The sequence below is a fragment of the Ranitomeya imitator genome, chromosome 1, assembly GCF_032444005.1.
Source record: "Ranitomeya imitator isolate aRanImi1 chromosome 1, aRanImi1.pri, whole genome shotgun sequence".
Classification (NCBI taxonomy): Eukaryota; Metazoa; Chordata; class Amphibia; order Anura; family Dendrobatidae; genus Ranitomeya; species Ranitomeya imitator.
In genome coordinates this window covers 558455195-558467764 of record NC_091282.1, presented here as the reverse complement: position 1 = coordinate 558467764, position 12570 = coordinate 558455195, and the positions used below count along the sequence as shown (strand labels likewise).

The window sequence follows — 12570 nt, the reverse complement described above, 5'->3', positions numbered from 1 at the left end:
GTGGTCAATGATGACGTTACTGCGGATAGAAGTGGCAGCATGAATTAGGAAATGTATACAGTTACACAGTCTGATCAGACTTATTCTAATACTGCGGCCTTGATAGGACAATGCTTCATAGTACTATCAACAACTCTGTATACTCTTAAGGGAATTTTTACAACTTACGTCAATGGCCGAGTCACTACCTGACTTCAATGAGATTGAGCTTAATTTATACTAACTAACGACAAACCTGAAAGCAGATAGACGCACAAGAATGCAGCAGCAGAAACCAAAAGCCATAAAGCAAAAGAAGGAAAAACTCAGTATTTGGTGATGTCCATGGGTTTCATGGTAGTGTCAAAAATAATTCTTACAATTATTGGAATAATAGTTTGTCCAATTACTTTTGAGCCTGTGAAAATGTACGGATGTCGGCTCGGCAATGCTTGAACAGCAATATTTTTGTAAAACCTCTTGAATTAAAGCTGTTAAAGCCCCCAAACATATTACATGACTGTCAGACGAACGATGATTCAGCCAATCATTCTGCCGACAGCCATCTGGTCCGATTCTCCTGTACATGGGACTGCTCGCTTGGCCCAGGGCTCCTGTGTTTCCTATGAAAAAGCCACAAGCTGACATGTTGGTCAGTGGCTTATCTACAGGAGAAATGCACTATGGGCAGTCAAAAGTAGGATATGCCTGATAGACAACCCACCCATAGTAGTGGGATCAACTGACATTAATCTAATGTGTATGGGGGGCTTAAGTCGACACTTCAATCAATTAATATCAAATCCTTTGTATGGTTGTACAGAGATACAGTCTTGCTTGCTTTCACAGATCCAGATGCTAATCCTATCCACTGTCCACCAGAGACACTGTACTAAACTGTTTGCCACCCACTGGGGCAGTAACACTGGTATAGTACATATTACACCACTCCAGCAACGAAAGATTAAAAAAATAAATGTTATCTTTTCTATGCCTCTATATATATAAATATATATGCATATATTTATATATACATATTTATATATGTAAACACACACACGTATTGAAGACTGACCACTTACAAACCATTTCATGTCAGATGAATGCGTCAAATCCCTCTGACAATAACCAGGTAACATGCAATCCCACCCCATTCATATGTGGCTCTTTAAAATATATATTTATTTTACTACCTTCATTCCTATATATATGTACATAGTTTTTCTCCTTTGGCGGGGGTTGTTAAAAAAATATGGCTGACTGCTCATTGCTTTTTAAAAACAAGAAGCTGTTAGGCTTAGAGCGGAAATGATTATCTGAACCCATCACAGCCAGCATTAGAAGCTCTTTTAAAGAAAATAAATAGAATTTGGGAAGGGTTTAACAGACTGATTTAGAAACTTATCTAGACTGGACTATGCCCCATCACTGTACAGGGTCAGCCTGTGACAGAGAGAGGGATAATCGCGCCACTGCGCGTACTCTCGTGTGCGTGTTTACACAAACATTTTTAGATTTTTTTACTTTTTGATAGAACTTTCACTCCAGCATTTTCAAAGAACCCTCAGGGGTTAACAAATATCCAAGGCTTTTAAGAAAAAAAGCTGACATAATCAAACCACATAGTGGCTATGGATAAAAGGTGAGCTTGTTAAGTCTTCACTCCACCACTCCCACCAGAACTCCATCTGTCCTTCTCCCTCGTCAGCCGCTGTCTGAAGAGGTGTGCGGGGCAGTGGAAGGTGAGGTACGTCTACGTGGGGGGGTCCATGAATTGTCCGAGCTATTAGAAGGGGGAAATGGTCTGTGGGAACGCATGAGGAAGAGTTCTCCCTGCTCTCGGAGCAGAGCCTGAGCAATAAGCCCTGGAAGCGCATGAAGCGAGCCATTTAAGGAGTCAATCTTGGTCTCCAGGGTTATAATTCTCTTCTCAAGGTCATCATTCCGTTCTTGCAGTTCAGACATAAGGTCATACATAACATTCTGGGTCTGTAGAAAAAAAAATAATACTATACATATGTTGCATGGAAAGCTTAAATGCATACATATATTATTTTTCAATAGATACTTGCAGCACATGCAATTATAACAGTTTCCACACCACTTTTGCACAATGTAATTAGGTGTTCCATTACTGTAGTTGAAAATGAATTTCCTATAAATAAAGAATGAGTTGTAATGTATACAATGTTGTATGTTTCAATCAGAATTTTGATAATTTGACAGGATTTCCATATTTCAGTTATTTATAGCCTTTCTTTGATTAGTGGGGATCTGAGCCTTACAGATCTGATATTTGTGGAGAGATTTATACAGATTTGATTCAGACGGCTGTATAAATCTGTACGAGGTGAGCACCCACTATTACTGGTGATCTGTTAATTCCTGCACCCCAAAGCCTGTTTTCACCTTCCTGACCAGGCCAATTTTGACAATTCTGACCACTGTCAATTTATGAGGTCATAACTCTGGAACGCTTCAACAGATTCCACTGATTCTGTGGCTATTTTCTCGAGACATATTGTACTTTATGATAGTGGTAAAATTTCTTTGATATGACTTGCATTTAATTGTGAAAAAATTGGAAATTTGGCAAAATTTTTGAAAACTTTGCAATTATAAAACTTTTAATTTTTATGCCCATACATCAGAGTCATGTCACACAAAATAGTTAATAAATAACATTTCCCAAATGTCTAATTTACAACAGCACAATTTTGGAACCATAATTTTTTTTAATTAGGAAGTTATAAGGCTTAAAAGTTGACCAGCAGTTTCTCATTTTGACAACAAAATTTACAAAACCATTTTTTTAGGGACCACCTCATACTTGAAGTGACTTTGTGGAGCCTATATGACAGAAAATAACCCATAAGTGACACCATTCTAAAAACTGCATCCCTTAAGGTACTCAAAACCACATCAAGAAGTGTGTTAACCCTTCAAGTGCTTCACAGGAATTTATGGAATGTGGAAGGAAAAAATAAACATACAACTATTTTACAAAAATTTTAAAAAGGTTAGCTGGAGAATTTTAACTGTACAGTTTGTTGTGCAATTTCTCCTGAGTACGCCAATACTCCACATGTGGGGGAAAATGAATGTTAGGGTGCACGACAGGGTCGGAAGGGATGGAGCGACATTTGACTTTTTGAATGTAAAATTTGCTGTAATAATTAGCGGATGCCATGTTGCGTTTGGAGAGCCCCTGGTGTGCCAAAACAGTAGAAACCCCCACAAGTGACACCATTTTGGAAACTAGACCTCTCAGGGAATTATCTAGATGTGTATTGAGCGCCTTAAAACCCCAGGTGCATCACATAAGTTTATAACGTTGTGTTGTGAAAATAAAAAAAATATATTTTTCTAACAAAAATCATTTTTAACGCCAAATTTTGCATTTTCAGAAGGGTAACTGGAAAAACAGCCATACAATTTGTTGACCAATTTCTCCTGAGCATGCCAATACTTCATATGTGAGGGAAAACTACTGCTTGGATGCACGACAGCGTTCAGAAGGGAAGGAGCGCAATTTGACTTTTTGAATGTAAAATTTGCTGGAATAATTAGCGGACGCAATGTCATGTTTGGAGAGCCCCTGATGTGCCTAAACAGTGGAAACCCCCAACAAGTGACACCATTTTGGAAACTATTCCCCTCTGGGAACTAGATGTGCGGTGAGCACATTGAACCCCCAGGTGCTTCACAGAAGTTGTGACTTAGCTGTGTTTTCAAGGTCAATCCATTATTTACCCTTTACTATTTTTCATAATTTTTTTTTCACTTTTTTGCATTGTCCCAGGATGGGACAACATCACTACACAGTATCTGATTGCTGATCTGATGTTCTGCAATGCTTCTTACCATGTGAAAAAGTTTCCTTACACCAGGATTGAATCGATATGTTTGAGCATCCAGATATCCGAATATGGTCCATACAGGAACAAAGGGGGAGAAATCGGCTAGGTGATTACGGTAGTTACAAAATCATGGATCTGTGTCCAAAAAGACTATTTCTGAGCAAGACCACATGCAGTGGTACAGGTCAGCCTCGGGGGGCTTATACTTTAAGTAATTTAATATAGAGAAAATGCCCATCATATGTACTATAAGGGGGCAATTTAGGCCTGATGACAGCGATTGAGAAGCCTTTCTATATATATCGTGCTGAAGGAAGAAACTTATGGCTATAATCAATTTCTGTAAGTATGGGTGGAGTAGTAAGCTCTGGTACATTCCTTTGACCATTTGGTTAGTGATGAGGACTAGGCGACATGGTCTATTGGATTAATAAAGGGAACCTTTCACCCTCCCAGGGCCTATTAAAGTAAAATAGCCACCTCCATCAGCAATGAGGCTGCATTCTGTGAAGGTGGCTCTTATGTTTATTATCCCTAGAAATGCTGAACTAATCACTTTTATAAATTTTCCACCATACCTCTATTGAGTCAGCGAGGTACGTTTTTCCCCCTGACTCATCCGCCTCACAGCCGTCCATCATCCCCCTCTGGCCTCCGGGCGCCGCCTCCTCTCTTTCTCATGACGTTACCGGCGCCTGCGCAGGGGCCAGATTCTCAGCCCCGCAGTGTGAATACATCATAACACACTGCGGGGTGGGATGAGGCATGATATCTTTACATCACCTGATGTAAGTTCCCAGGCAGCGTGCACGGCGCATGCTTGAGAACTGATTGCAGAGTGCAGGTGACGTCACGAGAAAGAGAGGAGGTGGCGCCCGGAGGCCAGAGAGGGATGATGGACGGCTGCGAGGCAGTTGAGTCAGGGGGAGAAAACATACCTCCCTTACTCAATAGAAGTATGGCAGGAAATTTATAAAAGTGATTATTTCAGCATTCCTAGGGTTAATAAACATAAGAGCCACCTTCACAGAATGCTGACGGTGGCTATTTTACTTTTATAGGCCCTACTATATTGCACTTTAAATATCTTTCCTCTTTGTTTATGCACTTTTGCAGTGATTATGATATAGATTTAAAGGAGATACGTATATATAGGTATTGGATGGTGCTTAGCATAATTTGCAAAAAGGCATATAAGGAACTATAGAAATGATTGCAGGAGGATATTTGGTTTAAATCACCAATAGGATGTAATTCTTTCTATCCTCCTAGAGGGCAGTACAATAATAAAAGAATATGAAAAATCATCTACATATATAACATTTACATTTCTGTATTGAATTTGTATAAATAAATTGTGGAGATCTGTGACTACAATTCTTGAGAAGGTTATGGTGAATAATGTTCCACAGTCCAATTTAATGAGGACGGTGTTTTTGTGAGAATAATCATGTATTTTTAAAGAACTATCTAATATTTGTACCACTTCTTACTTGAAGGTATCATGTATTGTCTAATCATGTACTACTTACAATCTATATGTTTTATTAATTATTGTGTTTAATAAAGAATTGTTGATTTTATTAAGAACTTCTCCAAGCTTTTTTGATAGGATAATTTGATATATACTGTATGTCTTAGCTTGTAGATAGGGGAAAAAGGCAATAGAGATTTTGGGGTATTTAGAATTAAACTCTGAAATATTATATGCCTATGTGAAAGATCTAACAAATTATTAATAGATCTAAGTCTCATTTAATACCAAAGGTAAAAAGTACGATGAGATTGTCCATGCTGGAAGTTAGGGTTTTGGATTAGAGAGAGGTGGGTGTAAGGACAACAATTAACGGATCGATAAAAATTGATTAGTTTTACTTCTTTTGGCTTTAGGGTTTGTTTTTTTAACCCATATATGGCTCCAGAGATATGGGACCATTTATTTAGTGCCAATATTTATGATCTTTATAAAGGGGTGTGGTTCATAGATTCTGTGGATGCTTTACATAATTACCTTATGAGCCACACCCCATAAAAGTTGCATTAATAAAAAGGCATATATCTCTACAAATCTATTGCAGATTTGAGAAAAACAAAAATCTGAATACTCTGCGGAGCAGCGGGAGCAAAGCACGAACAAAATCCCAACATTGTGGACCTGGTGTCAGGTCCTCTTAAAAATGTTAAGACTGCAAATATGTTCGATGATCTTTTATATGAACTTCATAGCAGACAAGGGTAGTGCTATGCTGACACTGATCCTACGATCCAAGACAGCAGATCAGATCTCATATTGGTTAAATAAATGACGATTTAGGGTTAAATGTAGCTAGATTTACTAATTCAACTTGTTGATCAGCGTTAAATGCTTTGAAGGACACAATATTTCCCCAATTATATTTCTAATGAATGTAAAGACAGAAACGATCAACATGGATCTATGAAAACTTGTGGGTTAATAAGGTTGGTCCATTTTTGGGGGAATATGGCTTATCGGGACACAAGGATCAAGAAGGAATTTACATAACTATGTGAATTTCCTCAGAAATCCGAAATGCCTGTATTACTGGTTACATTCACACATTTCCAGGTCTTATAAAAAAAAAATCATTTCTGCTATTTTGTGCTGGAGTAGGCACTGGAAATCTGTCTCAGTTTCTAGAACATATGCAGCGCTGAGGCACCTGCTTCTGCTCCCGTTGCCTCCTGTGATAGTGTGTGTCAGCTCTCAGGGATTTGGCAGATACAACACCAGGAACGTCCGTCATGGGACCATATAAGTCTCAGTGTCACAGACATGTAGTGCTTCCCTGCTCTGTGCTTATCCTATGTAAAAGAACACCTTTTGTTTTATACATTGCACATCAGTAACAAATTTGAATATGAAACATTCCAATACATCTTATTAGAGAACAGTGGCACCTACTCTACCTTCTAGCAGCCTGTAGTTACCCTTTCCTGCTTGCATGCTCTGTGAATTTTCATTAACCTCAGTGACCAAACTAGAGTATAAGGAGTAGGGATGAGCGACCTTTACTTTTATAGGATCGGGTCGGGTTTCACGAAACCCGACTTTTTCAAAAGTCGGGTCGAGTGAAATCGGCCGATCCTATAAAAAAGTCGGGGTCGGGGTCGTCCGAAACTCGAAACCCAATGCAGTGCATTGGGTTTCCATGGTTCCCAGGGTCTGAAGGAGCGGAAACTCTCCTTCAGGCCCTGCGATCCATATTTTAGTGTAAAATAAAGAATTAAAATAAAAATATCGCAATACTTACCCTCTGACGCGCCCTGGTACTAACCGGCAGTCTTCCTTCCTTAGAATCAGCCTTCCAGGACCTGGCGGTGACGTCGCGGTGACGTCGCGGCTTGTGATTGGCCGCGCGGCCGCCTATGTGACCGCTCGCGCGACCAATCAGAAGCCGTGACGTCACCGAAGGTCCTTCAAGCGCTGATTCTTAGGAAGGAAGGCTGTCGGAAGGAAGCAGGGCGCTTCCGAGGGTGAGTATATACCTAATAGGAATATACTCACCCTCGGAAGCGCCCTGCTTCCTTCCGACAGCCTTCCTTCCTAAGAATCAGCGCTTGAAGGACCTTCGGTGACGTCACGGCTTCTGATTGGTCGCGCGAGCGGTCACATGGGCGGCCGCGCGGCCAATCACAAGCCGCGACGTCACCGCGACGTCACCGCCAGGTCCTGGAAGGCTGATTCTAAGGAAGGAAGACTGCCGGTTAGTACCAGGGCGCGTCAGAGGGTAAGTATTGCGATATTTTTTATTTTAATTCTTTATTTTACACTTTAATCTGAATTCCGATACCAATTCCCGATATCTTAATCATATCGGGAATCGGTATCGGAATTCCGATTCCAGATTCAAAAGATCGCCGACTTCATGGCCGACCCCACACTGGGGTCGGGTCGGGTTTCATGAAACCCGACCTTGCCAAAAGTCGGCGACTTTTGAAAAATCTCGACCCGTTTCGCTCAACCCTAATAAGGAGTTCATTTTAGACTGTTAAGGGGCACAAGCTTACTCCACCTTTTACTAAGTGCAATCAAAAGTATAAAGAACTGTCCAATTTTCATCCATCCAGAAATTCTACCTTTTTAAATCTGTATTGTCATCTGTAAGCAATCCTTATGCCAGACCTTTTTTTGCATTAGTAGTTATTAACATTTACAAGACCAAATACGATTTCCTATAGTAAAGAATTGCATTGTATCCACAAAAAGCGGATGATATATGAATGATTCAAATGAGATCCAATTTTTTTTGGCGCTTCCACAGAGCTGAATAGGCGAATCTCATTTGAAATGCAGAAGAGACTAGTGCATACTAAGATATTTCTCATGCAGACATCTGGGGTGTGTGAAAAAATGCTAATTTTACACCTATTACAGTTCTGTGAAAGTGTTTGCCCCTTCCTGATTTCCTATTCTTTTCCATGTGGGTTACACTTAAATGTTTCAAATCACAAAACAAATTTAAATATTAGACAAAGTAAAACACAAGTAAACACAAAACACAACTTCTTAATGAATGTCTTTATTATTAAGGGAAAAAGAAATCCAATCCTACAGGTGAAAAAGTGTGAAAAATTGTTTGCCCCACCCCCCTTTAAAACATAAATTAAATGTGATTTATCACATCTTTGGGAAGCCGAGTTCCAATGTCCTAGTGACATGCAGGCCTGATTACTGCCACACCTGTTCTCAATTAAAAAAAAATCACTTAAATAGGAACTGCCTGATAAAGTGAAGTAGAGCAAAAGATCCTCAAAAGCTAGAAATAATGTCTTGAAAATGTTATAAAGCCATTTCTAAAGCTTTGGGACTTCAGCGAACCACAGTGAGAGCCATTATCCCCAAATGACAAAAACATTGAACAGTGGTGAATCTTTCCGGGAGTGGCCAGACGACAAAAATTACCCCAAGTGCAACGACTCATCCAAGAGGCCACAAAAGACCCCACAACAACATCCAAAGAAATGCAGGCCTTGAGGTCAGTGTTCATGACTTCACCATAAGAAAGAGACTTGGCAAAAATGGCCTGCATGGCAGAGTTCCAAGATGAAAACCTCTGCTGATCAATAAGAACATAAAGGCTTGTCTCAGTTTTATAAGAAAACATCTTAATGATCCCCAAGAGTTTGGTGAAAATACTCTGTGGACTGACGTAGAAGTAAAATATTGTGGTGGTAGTGTGATGGTCTGGGGCTGTTTTGCTACTTCAGGACCTGGAAGGTTTGCTGTGGTAAATGGAACCATGAATTCTACAGTCTACCAAAAAATCCTGAAGGAGAATCTCTGGTCATCTATTTGTGACCTCAAGCTGAAGCGCACTTGGGTAATGCAGCAGGACAATGATCCAAAGCACATCAGACAGTCCACTTCTAAATGGCTTAAGAAAAACAAAATTAAGACTTTGGAGTAATCTAGTCAAAGTTCTAGCCTTAATCCGAATGAGATTGCTGTGGCATCACTTTAAAAAAAAGGTTCATGCTCAAAAACCCTCCAATGTGGCTGAATTGCTGCACAGATGAGTGGCCAAAATTCCTCCAGCGCATTGTAAAAGACTCATTGCCAGTTATCACAAACACTTGATTGCAGTTGTTACTTCTAAGGGTGGACCAACCAGTTGTTAGGGTACCGTCACACTATACGATTTACCTACGATCACGACCAGCGATATGACCTGGCCGTGATTGTAGGTAAATCGAAGTGTGGTCGCTGGGGAGCTGTCACACAGACAGCTCTCCAGCGACCAACGATGCCGAGGTCCCTGGGTAACCATGGTAAACATCGGGTAACTAAGCGCAGGACCGCGCTTAGTAACCCGATGTTTACCCTGGTTACAAGCGTAAAACTAAAAAAAAAAAAACAGCACATACTTACATTCTGGTGTCCGTCAGGTCCCTTGCAGTCTCTGCTTCCCGCACTGTGACTGCCGGCCGTAAAGTGAAAGTGAAAGCACAGCCGCTGTGCTCTGCTTTCACTTTACGGCCGGCAGTCACAGTGCTGGAAGCAGACGGCAAGGGACCTGACGGACACCAGAATGTAAGTATGTGCTGTTTGTTTTTTTTTAGTTTTACGCTTGTAACCAGGGTAAACATCGGGTTACTAAGCGCGGCCCTGCGCTTAGTTACCCGATGTTTACCCTGGTTACAAGCGAACGCATTGCTGGATCGCATCGCTAGATCGCTAGATCGGTGTCACACAAACCGATCTAGCGATGACAGCGGGAGATCCAGCGATGAAAGAAAGTTCCATACGATCTGCTACGACGTACGATTCTCAGCAGGATCCCTGATCGCTGCTGCGTGTCAGACACAGCGATATCGTAACGATATCGCTGGAACGTCATGAATCGTACCGTCGTAGCGATCGAAATGGTATAGTGTGACGGTACCCTTAGGCTTAGGGGGCAATCACTTTTTCACACAGAGCCCTGTAGTTTTGGATTTATTTTTCCCCTAATAATGAAGACCTTCATTTAAAAACTGCATTTTGTATTCACTTGTGTTATCTCTGTCTAATATTTAAATTAGTTTGATGTGAAACATTTAAGTGTGACAAACAAGCAAAAGAATAAGAAATCAGGAAGGAGGGCAAACACTTTTTCACACAACTGTATATATTGAGCATTATAACTGTTCACCTGAGGCCAGCACAAGGGTAATTCCCACTGCCCAGTTCAGTTATGTGCATGTGCCAGCCTGTAGCTCAGGGGTCTCAAACTGCATTCCTCGAGGGCCGCAAACCATGCGTGTTTTCAAGATTTCTTTAGCATTGCACAAGGTGCTGTAATCATTATCTGTGCAGGTGATTAAATTATCACCTGTGCAGTACAAGGAAATCCTGAAAACATGACCTGTTTGCAGCCCTTGAGGAATGCAGTTTGAGACCTCTGCGTTTAGCTGAACCGGTAGAGATTAAGATTTACAGCAAGTTGTAGATGAAGAATGGGATGTAATTCAGATCATTTATAGGGAAAAGTGTTGTATTATTAGGTTAGCAGAAGGCACAGAGTACAGTCTTTGCCCTCGAGTAGGACTGGCTGGTGGTGATATGAACATGGTGTGACTACGGTATGTCGAGCTTTGGTAGTGCTAAGAGGAAAAATTTGGAAAGCTGTTTAGAGAGCTAAAACAGAGTGGCAGCAGATTTGTTTGCATCTATGGGAATTATATGAGACTATGTTGTATTAGGCTATGTTGATATTGTGTTTTCTTCATGTAATGTGGCGAGGGGTGGTAGCTGCAGGCAAGGCACTCGTCTGAGGTGCCCCAACACATTACATGAAAGTGGAGGTCCTGGCTGGGTATGTGTACTTGTGCTGTGAAGGCATCAAGCCGCATGCAGTTTATGCCATGATTTTATATATCGACTGTCTCTTCCTACTTCGCCACAACCCAGTTTTAATGCTACAGTTCTGATTAACAAGTTTCTTTTACTTGTTCAGCAGTTCCGCTTCCTATTTCTTCCACTACTGAGGCCCTGGAACTTCTGCTCTGGACCCATCACTAGTCCCAGTCACTCAGTCCAGTTTAGGCCCATTACCTTTCAGGGTTACAACCTTGAGGTCTCGTGGCTAGGCATCCTCTCCTTGGACCAGTCTCTGGAAGGCCACTTTGTCTATATTTCCCTTATCCTCAAGATCTCGTTGTCCCTCCTTTTTGGTCTACTTTCATTTAGGGTCACCCTCGAATGCGGCACTGTACACTCTGGACCTTGCGATCCCCTCACTATGCACTGCACGTCCTATCTGCATTCCTAGCAGGAAACAGTCACTATCCCTAACACTAGCCACTGCCACTGTGGGCTCTTCCCAAACATTAGGTCGTACTGCTCATAAACTATACACATACTAACATATTATATCACAATACATGCTTTTGAAATGCTGCAAGTAACAAACAAACTGGATTTGACTTCCAAATCGTCAGTCTTTTTCACTGTGCATGTGACCAAGATGGCGGCCATGAACATGGCGGAAAATGGCGCCAAAGAGAAAGACAACAACTTGGACAACACCTTTCGTGTGTGTTTCAGTACAGTATTGTACCTGTCAATACTCCTCGGTCTGCCCCTGGTGGGTGCGGATATAGAAAAGAAAACCTTGCCCTTCCCTAAAGAATTCAAGCAAATGGGTGGAGTTATCAAAGGCATCCCCACCTGGAAACAGGTGGGGCCTAGAAAGAAAACCCGGGTGCAGCTGCGCAGCGCCATTGTGTAATCTTGGGCCAGCAGCGATGGAGCACTCCTGCACCTGAAGGTGGCATAGGCCGCTTGGAGTGGAGGTGGCAACAGGAGGATGCCAGAACTCGACAAAGCAAATCGTGGGAAGAAGTTACGGAGGACTCCACTTACCTACTCCTAGAGTTGTCACAGGCGCAGAGTCGGCAGCTAGTGAAACCATCCTCATCCCAGAGGCCGGAACATCATGTGGTGCCAGCATCATGACATCAGAAGGAGAATTCCTGTCATCCAGAACCCAGGTTGTTGACTCAGCGAGGATAGGAACTGGCGTCCACCCTGGAAGAACCGTGGTCGGAAGCCGAGGACGGACCGGGCATTTATCTACCAGTTGACTACGCAGGCACGTCTGTGGAAGGATCCAGCGGTCCTGGGACCGGCGTGGTCATAGTCCAGCTCCTGAGTAGGTGAGTGCTCCTCAGCCACTGACCCTGGAGGGATGGTCTCACCCACAGCACGTTCCGGCAGGGAGATCAGTAT

The 12570-nt window shown here is 41.8% G+C and overlaps 1 protein-coding gene across 1 annotated transcript in view; it reads right to left on the bottom strand.

Moving 5' to 3' along the window:
- Positions 1-1508: 1508 nt before the first annotated feature.
- Positions 1509-12570, bottom strand: part of KCNN1 (potassium calcium-activated channel subfamily N member 1) — a 200418-nt gene continuing 189356 nt past the window's right edge. Inside the window, exon 9 of the mRNA XM_069767772.1 lies at positions 1509-1968. Coding sequence (XP_069623873.1) covers positions 1684-1968 — 285 coding nt within the window. The 3' untranslated portion in view covers positions 1509-1683. The remainder of the gene's footprint in view (positions 1969-12570) is intronic.